Below are 14,638 nucleotides of genomic sequence, written 5' to 3'. Positions count from 1 at the left end.
CTCTCTCAGGCAGAAACCTTTCAGATAGATGTCCAACGTATTTCAGTTTTCAGTAAAACAGGACTATGAGGCAATATGTGAAATAAACGCCCTCCCCCTCCCCACTGTGTAAAAAAGGTCAGGTTAACTGTAGTTTGAGGTAATGTGAACAGGAACCTTTTTTTTGGAATAGAGCAGTAATCACATTAAGAAGAACTGATCACATTAACAAAAAACAAAAAAAAAATCTACAAAAACTGATGTCAATATCGTAACTTTCTAAGTGAAAATTAAAAACCTATAACATGGCAGTATATGGCATTAATAAAAACTGATCCAAAAATAGCAGCAAAACACAATGACAAAAAAAAAAGGATTTAAAATTTTTTTTTTTTTTAAAAGAGGAAAAAGCAAAACAAAAAAGAAATGTTAATTTCAAACCAAGCTGGGAACTTTTTTTGTAGCAGCTCATTTGGAGTGACCACTCCATAACTTACAATCAACACCATAAATGGCAGTTTCACACAAATATCTCTCCATCACATGCTCCTCACACCACATCATCAGTCTGAGTTTAATTTCTCCACCTCCCCTCTACTTTCTAGCATCAGTACATACCAAGATGTGCAAATTTTCTATCAATATCTAGAAGCCGGGATGCAAGACACTGGAACGGCTTAAAACGCACCTCTCTCTCTATTTTTTTTCTCTCTTCCCCAAGACCCGATTCTACGAAAACACAAAGTCTACAACGTTCCTTGACCTCGATCGATATTTAAAATGGGGCCTGAAGTTTTCTCATTTTAAAGAAGTACATACAAAACTGACAACGAGTCCATTCCGCCAACCCTCTCCACATGGGGCATTAAATAGCAGCAGCTTTATCCAGAATTCCTGCCTCATCGCACTCTCCCCTAGAAGCACCAATATTGCCTCAGGCTTCCATCGCAACGCCGAACCGAACACACAGAGAATAAAGAGAGCCTGGCCTCGAGACTGTGGCTTGCATCTCCACAAAGGGCAGCTCAAAAGTCCCCTTCCCAGCCGGTTTTTAAATCGTGGTATCATCAAGAGCAAAAGGAAGAAGAAAAAAAAGAAAATTGAAAAAATGATAATAATAAATTGGGTGCAGCAAAGAAGAACGAGCCAAACTTGCGACGGAAAATAACCAAGTCCCGTCGGGTGTGAATGCCGGCTAGTTTGGCAGGTGGCAAGTCCACTTTCTCCGCCGGGGGGGGGGGGAGAGTTGTCACCACCGGACTGTTGTCCATGGTGGTGGGGACAGAGCATGTATTCTCCCCAATCCCCAAACCACTTGCAATGCCATTTAAGAGACAGAGAGAGAGAAATGCACAAGTTTTTCTCAAGTGTGACTTTCACCCACCCACCCCCAACTTGCCAGTTAACCACAGCCCATCGTCTTTTGAGATCGAGTGCAAGCGTGCCCCTCACCACCCCCCCCCCCCCCCCACCACCCCCCCACCCCCTCGAGAGTGTTTACTAGGTTGTGCACCTGGTGAAGACCAAGTCCCCCCTTACAGGCAATATTGCAGATGCCCAAGTCTGCAAAGGGAGGGAGGAGGGGGGGGAGAGCAGGGGTGGTCACAAGAACAACTGCACTGTATGAATGCCCCCTCGACCATCGAGAAATCCCTGTTCTGAGGATCTTCTTATTTCTAGTTTCTTCTTCTTTTTATTTTTTAAATGCCCCCGCGGCATTTCGATCTTTTTCAAAAAAAAATCTTATCGGGTGGATGTCACTTTTGCTCACGGTTTAAGATCCTACTACAACTGCCGCCGGCCGCAAGCCTTGAACTTTTGATGTCCCTCCACTGGAAGCTTCCTCTACTTCAGCCTTACAATAAATAGATCTACATTACCTTATAAATAAATTACATGGAGTTCCTTTCATTGTGGATAATTAAGTAAGTAGCTTCCAGAACAATATGGTTACATTCTATGCGTGCTGATATAACCTAAAAAACGCATCTAAACAGGCCCCATTTCTAAATTAGTTGGCACAACGAATGGTTTTCTAAACACTGCTCCTTTCTCTCTTTAAAATAAAATTCAGCAATGCCAGCAGTTTTGATTGGAATGTAATTACCATTCATCAGAACGTCACATCCAAGTTTCATTCCCCTACTCAAACGCCATAGACAACGTTACTTGCTTTGCAAAACACAAGCGTCTTAATATTTCTAAACCATTCCATTTTTTACTCAAAATGTCAACAACAAAAAAAAAAATCCACACAAAGGGGGGAAAAAAACAAAAAAGAAAGGACTTTTTCCAAAAAGAAAAACAAAACAAAACAAAATCTACCGACTGAAAGTGCTTTGAAATGGAATGGTTTAAGAAAGGCCATGGTTTAAACCTGTCCTTAGTCGGGCAGGAAGAGCAGACTCCAGCTAGCACTCTATTTACATAGGTTTGTTCTGTCCAAACAAAAACAAAAAAAGAAATTTAAAAAGACAAAGACTTTTTAAAAGATATTATAGCATTAGTAAGTGTGTGTATAATTAGGTACTTAGCCATGGGTAGTAAAATTGGCCTGTTTGAATAATGTGACATTTTGCAATCCTTTTGTCCAGGCTATCCACAGACTCCATAGAATACATATTATAATGCTGATAACTAAAAATACACAAAAATGGGTTACATCAACCATTTATAAGGTGAAGAGGATAAGCACAAAGGAATCAAATTCATCATCGGGACACACTGATTATAAAGTGACTAAACACATAGACAAGCAAGTATAGAAAGGTCTAATTCGCTGTAAAAGCTATGCATCGTTTCCTCACATGTTTTTTTTCCTTTTCTTTTTTTTTTTAAAAGAAAAAAAAACCAATTAAAATTGTTACTACCTAAAACCCTCTTCTACATTAAAAATGGTCCATTCACACTCAAAAACAAAATAATCAAATCTAATAGCTCCCCTAATGACATTTTCTATTATCTATTATTATAAAACGCAGAAGCATAAACACTTAATTTTTTTTGTATATATATAAAAAAAAAAAACAATTTCATTAACGTCTCATATAATCGGCATGTGTTTTGTGGCATGTCTCGTGTTCAGCATTGCGAATGCCTTTCTTTGCCTTTTTACAGTTTTCAGACTAATGCTTGGTGAAGGGATGGGAGCATTGAAAGCTAAAAAGGAAGCCATTCCCTTCTTTGTTTTTTTTACAATGTGCTGGAGGTTTTTGGAGGGGAGGTCATGATGTTTTTTTTTGTTGATATATAATATATATATATATATATATAGCGAGCATTTCCTTGTGGGTTGCATGGTATCGCGCCGTCGGTCATCATAGGTTTACGTCCCGCACGTCGGTCGGCGTGTACGAGATGTCCAGTTCATCCTCAAGAGTTTTTGTCTCCGTGGATATGCTGGTGTGTTGTACCTGGCGCAGGCTGGACTCCAGCAGGGACTCGATCTGTTCCTGGCAGGCTCGTAAACAGTCCTGTTGTAGAAGGCCACCCAGAAAACAAAAAGACAAGAAAACAAAACAAAAAAATTAAACGAAAATTCAAACAAGAGACGGAAAATACCGCATTGGGAGTTTTAAGAAAAAAATAAAATGTTTCCAATGATTTATCCGATTCATTTTCGTTTATAGCTTAGTTTTAGTTTAGTTTAGTTTAGAGATACAACGCGGAAACAGGCCCTTCGATCCACCGAGTCCGCACCTACCAGCGATCCCAGCGTTCCCAATGTTGGGGGAGTCCAGAACAAGGGGCCACAGTTTAAGAAAAAGGGGTAGGCCATTTAGGACGGAGATAAGGAAAAACTTTTTCAGTCAGAGAGTTGTAAATCTGTGGAATTCTCTGCCTCAGAAGGCAGTGGAGGCCAATTCTCTGAATGCATTCAAGAGAGAGCTATAGATACTCTTAAGGATAGCGGAGTCAGGGGGTATGGGGAGAAGGCAGGAACGAGGTACTGATTGAGAATGATCAGCCATGATCACATTGAATGGTGGTGCTGGCTCGAAGGGCCGAATGGCCTATTCCTGCACCTATTGCCTATTGTTCACACCATTTCTATGTTATCTTGCTTTCTCATCCACTCCCCACACACTAGGAGGAATTACAGAGACCAGTTAACGTACAAACCAGCATATCCTTGGCTCCCATGGCAAAATTAACACTCAATACATCTTAGTCAAGGTCACTCGCGGAAAGTCAAATAACAAGATAGTCTGAAGAAGGGTCTCGACCCGAAACGTCACCAATGCCTTCTCTCCAGAGATGCTATACTGCCTGTCCCACTGAGTCACTCCAGCTTTTTGTGTCTAACAACTACTTTGGTCACAGTCCGAGGGGGAGACGTTTGGGGGTAAACAGGTTTTAGAGCATTGACAGCTGAAGGTATGGTCACCATACTCAATGGAAGTGCAAGTAACCAGGACTAGAGGGACCCAGGAGATCTCAGATAGAGGCTAAGATGAATACTAATTCTGATAATGAGCAAGAGAACATTAACTTGAATCATCAGTACACAACAGCCAAAAACCACATGCGGGGGATGTACAATGCATAGAAACATAAGACAATAGGTGCAGGAGTAGGCCGTTCGGCCCTTCAAGCCAGCACCGCCATTCAATATGATCATGGCTGACCATCCAAAATCAGTACTCCGATCCAGCTTTCTCCCCATATCCCATGATTCCGTAAGCCCCAAGAGCTATATCTTTTGAATACATCCAGTGAATTGGCCTCCACTGCCTTCTGTGGCAGAGAATTCCACAGATTCACAACTCTCAGGGTGGAAAGGTTTTTCCTCAACTCAGTCCTAAATGGCCTACCCCTTAGTCTTAAACTGTGACCCCTGGTTCTGGACTCCCCCAACATCGAGGACATTTTTCCTGCATTTAGCCTGTCCAATTCCTTAAGAATGTTATATGTTTCTATAAGATCCCCTATCATCCTTCTAAATTCCAGCGAATACAAGCCCAGTGGATCCATTCTTTGTAGCCTCGAGATAGTTTTAGGTTCAGATTTATTATTGCCATGTGTACTGAAGTACAGCAAAAAGCTTTGTTTTGAATGCTATTCAAACAAATCAAGATAATACCACACATAAATACAATCAACTCAAACTCAAAAGTACAATGGGTCGAGCAATCTTGTTTCCAAGATGGCGGCCAACCCAGGCGACTATTTCTGTGCTAGCCACCGAATCTACAATCACATATTACAATCGCTCCACACTCTTAAATCTCCACGCCTACAGCTATACACTGCAAATGGCTCGATTGTAATCATGTATTGTCTTTCCGCTGGCTGGTTTGCACGCAACAAAAGCTTTTAACTGAACCTCGGTACAGGTGACAATAAACTAAATTGAAAGGGGAAGATACCGAGTGCAGAACAGAGTGCTCAGCATTGCAACGCATTAGTTCCACAGACATAGTCCAATGTCCGCAATGGGGTAAAGGTGACAACTTCAAAGGCTTGCTAGCCACAATCAGCAACCCCACCTAAACTCTCCACAGCTCAGTCTACCAACTGCAGGACAGTGTTAAAAGCAGCCACACTCGCAAAAGACAAAAAGAGAAATGCTTTTGTGTGCAAGGATGGACTTTGAAGATACATCATTCATGAGGTCATAAGTGATAGGAGTAGAATTGGGCCATTCGGCCCATCAAGTCTATTCCACCGTTCAATCACGGCTGATCGATCTCTCCCTCCTAACCCCATTCTCCTGCCTTCTCCCCATAACCTCTGAAACCTGTACCTAAGCAAGACATTCGTGGGAAGAGGGGCTCAATTCAAAGGTTCTGTCGACAAAGAGAAACAATTTTCCACCCGTGCCATGGTGGAAAGTGACAGTATCATTGTAAACCTTACAAATGCTGCAGGCACAACAATGGCCTTGAAGTTAAATGACGCGTTAATGAGTTTTCACAATCCTCCAGAGAGGAAAAAATATATAATAGGCCCAACATTCAACAACAGGAACCATCCCCTTGCTTCCCACTCTACCTGCAAGCTGAGCAATGCCACTTCCCCACTGCGCGTTACCTTCTTGGATTTGGTCCCGACATTGGGGCAGCACGATGGCGCAATGGTAGAGATGCTGCCTTACAACGCCAGAGACCCGGGTTCGATACTGACTAGAATGTTGCCTGGGTTTCAGCACTTAAGCTACAGAGAGGTTGAACAGGTTGGGTCTTTATTCTTTGGAGCGTAGAAGGTTGAGGGGGGACTTATCATATCATATCATATATATACAGCCGGAAACAGGCCTTTTCGGCCCACCAAGTCCGTGCCGCCCAGCGATCCCCGCACATTAACACTATCCTACACCCACTAGGGACAATTTTTACCTTTACCCAGCCAATTAACCTACATACCTGTACGTCTTTGGATACCTTGATAGAGGTTTTAAAAATTTTAAGAGGGACGGACAGAGTTGACGTGGGTAGGCTTTTCCCTTTGAGAGTGGGGAAGATTCCAACAAGGGGACATAACTTCAGAATTAAGGGACAAAAGTTTAGAGGTAACATGAGGGGTAACTTCTTTACTCAGAGGGTGGTGGCTGTGTGGAATGAGCTTCCGGTGGAAGTGGTGGAGGCAGGCTCGATTTTATTATTTAAGAGTAAATTGGATAGGTATATGGATGGGAGGGGATTGGAGGGTTATGGTCTGAGAGCAGGTAGATGAGACTAGGTCAGAGAAAGTGGTCGGCGTGGACTGGTAGGGCCGAACGGGCCTGTTTCCGTGCTGTAATTGTTATATGGTTATATGGTTACGGGCGCTGTCTATACAGGGATTTGCACTTTCTCACTGTGACCGTGTGGGTTTCCGCCCACACTCCAAAGACAAGACGTACAGGTTTGTAGGTTAATTGGCTTCTGTATATTGCCCCTCGTGCGAAGGATAGTGCTAATCGGTCGCTGGTTGGCGTGGACTTGGAGGGCCGAAGGGCCCATTTCCGCGCGATTTCTCACAAATAAACAAAACAACAACAACAAAAACTTGGGCAAAGTGATGCCCTGATTCAGCAAATATATATTTCTGGAACTCCTCAATTTGGTGCAGTTGGAAACTCATAATCCCATCCATTTTAAGCTTATTTTTTTGTCTTTTTAAAGGCACCCCAGGAGGGGACCTATCCCTCTCTTCATCCCTGATCACAGGTATTCCGGTCACGATGATTTAAGGCGTTCAAAAGGCTGAATTTGCCACTTTTGCCATGCCTGGGGACAAATAATGGCTTTGGGAAGGAAAAACACGAAATGTTGGAGTAGCACAGCGGCCCATACCAGATCGCCAGAGATGCTGCCTGACCCGCTGAGTTAGTCCAGCATCTCGTGTCATCTTTAGGAAACCAGCATTTGCGGTTCCTGGTTTCTACATCGCTTTGGGAAGGAAGGGCTTCATCCCACTCCCTCCACAGTACGTGCGGTCTGCCCTGCAACTAATTTAGGCCATTTTGGACCGAGATGAGGAAAAACATTTTTTCACCCAGAGAGTTGTGAATCTGTGGAATTCTCTGCCACAGAGGGCAGTGGAGGCCAGTTCACTGAATGTATTGAATAGAGAGATCGAGCTCTTAGCGCTAATGGAATCAAGGGATATGGAGAGAAAGCAGGAACGGGGTACTGATTCTGGATGATCAGCCATGATCATATTGAATGGCGGTGCTGGCTGGAAGGGCCAAATGGCCTACACCTGCACCTATTTTCTACGTTTCTATGTAATAGGAACAATTGAGATGGAGGCAACTGAGGAACAATCAGAGAGAGATAGATTCTTAATTAGTACGGGTGTTAGGATAGCGGAGTCAGGGGGTATGGGGAGAAGGCAGGAACGGGGTACTGATTGAGAATGATCAGCCATGATCACATTGAATGGCAGTGCTGGCTCGAAGGGCCGAATGGCCTCCTCCTGCACCTATTGTCTATTGTTATGGGGAGGGAGAGATAGATCAGTCATGATTGAATGGCAGAGTGGACTCGATGGCCCGAATGGCCTAATTCTGCTCATATCGCTCATGAACCTATGAATTGGCCATTTCATGCAGTGCCAGAAATAACAGTGGGAACAAACAGTCAGTGGTCAACTTTGGAACAGTGACATCAAATGCAAACTCAGGTACACAGTGCAAGCAGCGCAGAACAAGATTTGTTGTAAAGCATTCTCAATTAATTCCCGGCCCGATCCTGCCTTTAGATAGATAAGAGAAACGGCAAAGCCCTGCCACAAGCATTTTATTCGGGCAACACGACAATGTTAATCCGATCCATTTTCACGGCAGTTCTGACTTGAGGTATCAGACTCACTGCCAACAATTTATCAGACACTACAAGACTTAAGGTCCTAGATCCCCTCAGTCATTTCGTAGAACAGCACAACACAAAGAACGGGCCCTTCAGCCTACAATGTCCATGCCGAACATCAGTTACGGTTTAGTTTGTTGTCACGTGTACCGAGGTACAGTGAAAAGCCTTTGTTGCGTGCTAACCAGTCAGCAGAAAGACAATAAGTGACAACAATCGAGCCATTTACAGTTTACAGATACGTGATAAGGGAATAACGTTTAGTACACGGTAAAGCCAGCAAAGTTCGATCAAGGATAGTCCTAAGGTCACCTATGAGATAGATGCTTCCAAGATGGCGCCCAACCCAGGCGACTGTACATGATGTCAAGACCATCACTTATCTACTTGGCAGTTAATCCATATCCCCCCATTCCCTGCATATCCGTGTTCCTGTCCAAAAATCTCAGATGCCACCAAGCACCAGTGTGTTCCAAGCACTCACCACTCTCTGTGTAAAAAAACGACACTCGATTCCTCCAAATCTTTCCCAACCCTTATTTGGACAGAACAACTTAAGACTGCCCATTCTATTAACTCACCATCTCCCCCCCCCCCACCCCCAACGAAGATCATTGATGATATCTCTTGACAATTTAAACATAGCGACCTATTGTCCAACATCAAAGAGTCAGGTGATCCACCTCACAGCCATGACGTTTGCTCCCGACAGATTCATTCAAAGCAGCCTCCAAATCTATTTAACCAACAGTGCACGATTGGGAAAGATAGATAATGGGAAATAAAATCGAGAAGGAGAGGGGGAAGAGAGGGAAAGGGGGGAGAGAGGGAAAGGGGGGAGAGAGGGAAAGGGGGGAGAGAGGGAAAGGGGGGAGAGAGGGAAAGGGGGGAGAGAGGGAAAGGGGGGAGAGAGGGAAAGGGGGGAGAGAGGGAAAGGGGGGAGAGAGGGAAAGGGGGGAGAGAGGGAAAGGGGGGAGAGAGGGAAAGGGGGGAGAGAGGGAAAGGGGGGAGAGAGGGAAAGGGGGGAGAGAGGGAAAGGGGGGAGAGAGGGAAAGGGGGGAGAGAGGGAAAGGGGGGAGAGAGGGAAAGGGGGGAGAGAGGGAAAGGGGGGAGAGAGGGAAAGGGGGGAGAGAGGGAAAGGGGGAGAGAGGGAAAGGGGGAGAGAGGGAAAGGGGGAGAGAGGGAAAGGGGGAGAGAGGGAAAGGGGGAGAGAGGGAAAGGGGGAGAGAGGGAAAGGGGGAGAGAGGGAAAGGGGGAGAGAGGGAAAGGGGGAGAGAGGGAAAGGGGGAGAGAGGGAAAGGGGGAGAGAGGGAAAGGGGGAGAGAGGGAAAGGGGGAGAGAGGGAAAGGGGGAGAGAGGGAAAGGGGGAGAGAGGGAAAGGGGGAGAGAGGGAAAGGGGGAGAGAGGGAAAGGGGGAGAGAGGGAAAGGGGGAGAGAGGGAAAGGGGGAGAGGGAAAGGGGGAGAGGGAAAGGGGGAGAGAGGGAAAGGGGGAGAGAGGGAAAGGGGGAGAGAGGGAAGGGAAAGGGGGGAAGAGAAGGGAAAGGGGGAGAGAGGGAAAGGGGTGAGAGGGAAAGGGGGGAGAGAGGGAAAGGGGGAGAGAGAGGAAAGGGGGAGAGAGGGAAAGGGGGAGAGAGGGAAAGGGGGAGAGAGGGAAAGGGGAGAGAGGGAAAGGGGGAGAGAGGGAAAGGGGAGAGAGGGAAAGGGGGAGAGAGGGAAAGGGGAGAGAGGGAAAGGGGGAGAGAGGGAAAGGGGGAGAGAGGGAAAGGGGAGAGAGGGAAAGGGGGAGAGAGGGAAAGGGGAGAGAGGGAAAGGGGGAGAGAGGGAAAGGGGGAGAGAGGGAAAGGGGGAGAGAGGAAAGGGGGAGAGGGAAGGGGGAGAGAGGGAAAGAGGGGAGAGAGGGAAAGGGGGAGAGAGGGAAAGGGGGAGAGAGAGAGAGAGTGAGAGAGAGAAACTAAAAACATCAATAAATGGCAAACTGAAGAAGGGTCTCGACCAGAAATGTCACCATTCCTCTCCAGAGATGCTGCCTGTCCCGCTGAGTTACTCAGGCTTTTTGTGTCGTGTCTAAAAGCAAACATTAACCTTGGTCATCCAATGCTTTCTTCCAAAGACTTGCAAAAGTCGAAAGCATTTTCAGCAAGTTATTTCTGAAATAGTTACAAAAGACGGTGGCCATTTGAACAAAACGTGCAAGTCTTTAGAAAAAGGTATGATGGGAGAATTGTAATCACACAAACTGGGCAGATCGCAATGCGTTTTTGGTTCGATCCCGACTACGGAGTTTGTACGTTCTCCCCTTGACCTACGTGGGTTTTCTCCGGGTGCTCCGTGTCCTCCCACATTCCAAAAACGTGCAGGTTGGTAGGTTAATTGGCTTTGGTAAAATTGTAACTTGTCCCTAGTACGTGGGATGGTGTGAGTATGTGTCGGGGTCGCTGGTCGGCACGGACCTGGTGGACCGAAGGGCCTGTTTCTAAACTAAACTAAAGACGGATGTTGCTCTGGAGATGAAACAGGGGACAATTAGCACTGACCTAATATGCCTTGGAATGAATAGACTATATTGGCGTCTGACGTACACAATAGACAATAGGTGCAGGAGTAGGCCATTCGACCCTTCGAGCCAGCACCACCATTCAAAGTGGTCATGGCTGATCATTCTCAATCAGTATCCCGTTCCTGCCTTATCATATCATATCATATCATATATATACAGCCGGAAACAGGCCTTTTCGGCCCTCCAAGTCCGTGCCGCCCAGTGATCCCCGTACATTAACACTATCCTACACCCACTAGGGACAATTTTTACATTTACCCAGCCAATTAACCTACATACCTGTACGTCTTTGGAGTGTGGGAGGAAACCGAAGATCTCGGAGAAAACCCACGCAGGTCACGGGGAGAACGTACAAACTCCTTACAGTGCAGCACCCGTAGTCAGGATCGAACCTGAGTCTCCGGCGCTGCATTCGCTGTAAAGCAGCAACTCTACCGCTGCGCTACCGTGCCGCCTTCTCCCCATACCCCCTGACTCCGCTATCCTTAAGAGCTCTATCTAGCTTTCTCTTGAATGCATTCAGAGAATTGGCCTCCACTGCCTTCTGAGGCAGAGAATTCCACAGATTCACAACTGAAAAGGTTTTTCCTCATCTCCGTTCTAAATGGCCTACCCCTTATTCTTAAACTGTGGACAGAACTAGGGGTTGTCAGTGAGTACTAAACCTCTGTTAGGTTGACAAGCCTTTACATTCCTCTCTAGAAACAAATACTTTTAATCACCAAATAGGGCCATCAATGGCATCATTTCATCTGTTCACCCTCAATCCTTCTTCCTCAATGGCCAAATCGATTTACGGACAGGGCAGATGCAACGGGATATACTGGCAGAATTAACATTGTAAGAGGCACAACAGCACATGCATCTTGTGAAACATGTCCCCCTCACTGCGGACAGCTCGATTGTAATCATGTATTGTCTGTCTGCCGACTGGATAGCACGCAACAAAAGCTTTTCACTGTACCTCGGTACACCAGGCAATAAACTAAACTAAACCTCCCCCCCCCCCCCTTCCCAATACCGCCTCAGGTGTCAAGCGAAGTGGATGTGAATTCAAGACCTGCCCTGGAATCGTAGGTGAAGATTCACCATTGCACTGGGGGAGGCATTGGAGATGCTATTTTTTTGGATAAACCATTAATCCTCAGATAGATACATGATACTCCTGGAAGATCTTATTCCTCATCATCAGCCCACCATTAATCCTTCAAGTAGTGCCTTCAGATAGTGTCCACAGTACATGTTGTGGCAGATGAATTTCTAGCATTGGCAACAAAGACAGGTGCCGGAGTAACTCAATGGGTCAGGCGGCATCTCTGGACAACATGGATAGTGATGTTTTGGGTCGGGGCCCTTCTTCAGAAAAGGCACCTACTCCATTCTCCAGAGATGCTGCTTGACCTGCTGAGTTGCTGCCTCTTTTTTTTGTTGTAAACTAGCACCTGCAGTTCCTTGCGTCTTTTAACAATGGCATGCTGCCTAGACTTCAGTCAATCCACTATAACGTGCTATATATAGATGCTCGCAGGGGAGAGCACGAGGTCCCATCTAAAAGCATCTCGTGATGTTTCAACAGGGTGACACGGTGGCGCAGCGGTAGAGTTGCTGCCTTGCAGCTCTTGCAGCGCCAGAGACCGCGGTTCGATGCCGACTACGGGTGCTGTCTGTGCGGAGTTTGTACGTTCTCCCAGCAAACTGCGTGGGTTTCCTCCCACACTCCAAAGACGTACGGGAGGGGGGGGGGGGGGGTTTGTAGGTTGAATGGATTCAGTAAAATTGTAAATTGTCCCTAGCGTGTGTATGATAGTGTTCGTGTACGGGGATGTGGCTGGTCGGCGATGGGCCTGTTTCCGCGCTGTGTCTCTATAACGTAAACTTTCTGTAAACAGAGGAGTGCAAGCCATTTTACAGAGTGGTGGGAGGAAGGGGGGAAATCAACCATCAGAAGGGGCCATGTTTGCTCTTTAGTGTTCTCACAGCCTAACAATCTCTTGAGAAAAGCAGATGCCTAATCTAAAGGTGTGTGGGCAGGCAAAAGATTAAGCCAAAAGACAATTAGAAACATGATCGCACCTCCCAAAATGCAGAGTGCTCACACAATGGGGGCAAAAGACCTTTTGGAAAGTAGGCGGCTTCCCATGGGTTTCAATTATACTTAATTTGGGCTCTAATTACCAATGATCAAAGGAAAACAGGAAATTGGACCCAATGGCGAGACTGACTGATCTAGAACTAAAGCGGTCCCATGCACACTTGACAAACTGAAATCGTAAGCTAAAGTGGGCACGAACAAAAGTAAAAATCCTGTTTATTTCACTTTTAATGAATTCTTATTTTTTTTTTAAATTAATTATTTAATCCGCACTTCTGGGTTTCGATTAGATTATTGATCAGTAAGAATTCAAATTTTCAGCTACTTTCGGTATCAATTTTCTTTAATCTTTTGCAATTAACGAGGGCCAACTAGTTGCAATTTATTGTGCAGGAAGGAACTGCAGATGCTGGTTTGCACTGAAGATAAGACACAAAATGCTGGGGCAACTCCGCAGGACAGGCAGCATCGCTGGAGAGAAGGAATGGGTGATGTTTTCGGGTCGAGACCCTTCTTCAGACCTTCTTGCACACTCCTTGCATCATTAGCTCCAAGTCCACCTCCATTTCCTCTCATCCCCACCCCCTCCCCCATCTGCACAGTGCAAGGCAGTAGCAAATCTTAGCTTCATTCACTTGTTGAGGAAGTTGGTAGATTAGACTGAAAATCAGGTCTGTCAAACAAAATCAATCTCCTTTAAGCCCACAAAATTGATTGGTGTGGAAGGACTGGGATGGGCAAACAGAAAAGGGTGTGCAAATCGGCTCGTTTTAGATTTAAATTCTTCGATCATATCTATTTAAGGGCGGCGCGGTGGCGCAGTGGTTTAGAGCTGTTGCCTTACAGTGCCAGAGAGCCCCGCGGGGTCCATCCTGACTACGGGTGCTGCCTGTATGGAGTTTGTACGTTCTCTCCGTGCACCACTTTCCTCCCACACTCCAAAGATGTACAGGTTTGTATGTTAATTTGACTTTGGTCAAATTGTCCCCAGTGTGTGTGTCGCATAGTGCTAGTTTACGGGGACCGCGGGTCGGCGCGGACATGGTGGGCCGAAGGGCCTGCTTCCGCGCTGTATCTCTAAAGGCTACAGTAAAGGTGATGATTCGGGTCGGGGTCCTTCATCAGACTGACTGCAGTAGGGGAGGGTGGGAGAAAGCCGGGAGAGGTGGGGACAAGAGAGAGGCAGGCAAGCAAAGCCCGAAAGTAAAACTGGAGCAAAGTCACGGGAAAGAGAGCAGGAATATACACTGAGCAAATCGAAAGCCAGTCTTACTCCTCACCTCATCCGCAAATTTGAGACACAATTAACATTTGTCTTTGTTTAGTTTCCCACCAATGCTGTCAAGGCAATCTTTGCTTTAGCCCCCGTTCCTCTTGGTCTGTCAAAACACTGCTAAAGTCTGACTCCTGAGGAAGGGCCTTGACCCGAAACGTCACCTAGTCCTTTTCTCCAGAGATGCTGCCTGACCCCCTGGCTTTTTCTGCCTTGTCTTCGGGTTTAAGCCAGCAATCTGCCGTTCCTTCAGACACTGCCAGTTAATCTGGGCTCACAACTCTTGACTCAACACAACGTTGGGCCGGCATTGTGCCAGGGAACAAAAGCCCATCTTGGCTTCAGAGATTGCTGCACACTTGCATCGAGCCCTGGCGACTGTTAAAGAGAAATCTCCTCCTCCTTCACCCAATTCATTCCCGACTGCTTTTATTGCTCGTTT

At 46.1% G+C, this 14,638-nt stretch overlaps 1 protein-coding gene across 1 annotated transcript in view; it reads right to left on the bottom strand.

The window, feature by feature from the left end:
- Positions 1-1,478: 1,478 nt before the first annotated feature.
- ccnd1 (cyclin D1) overlaps positions 1,479-14,638 on the bottom strand; it is a 30,749-nt gene continuing 17,589 nt past the window's right edge. Inside the window, exon 5 of the mRNA XM_078414866.1 lies at positions 1,479-3,452. Coding sequence (XP_078270992.1) covers positions 3,297-3,452 — 156 coding nt within the window. The 3' untranslated portion in view covers positions 1,479-3,296. The remainder of the gene's footprint in view (positions 3,453-14,638) is intronic.

Source organism: Rhinoraja longicauda, chromosome 18 (assembly GCF_053455715.1).
Source record: "Rhinoraja longicauda isolate Sanriku21f chromosome 18, sRhiLon1.1, whole genome shotgun sequence".
In the NCBI taxonomy this organism is placed as follows: Eukaryota; Metazoa; Chordata; class Chondrichthyes; order Rajiformes; family Arhynchobatidae; genus Rhinoraja; species Rhinoraja longicauda.
This window is presented reverse-complemented; position numbering and strand designations above follow the sequence as displayed.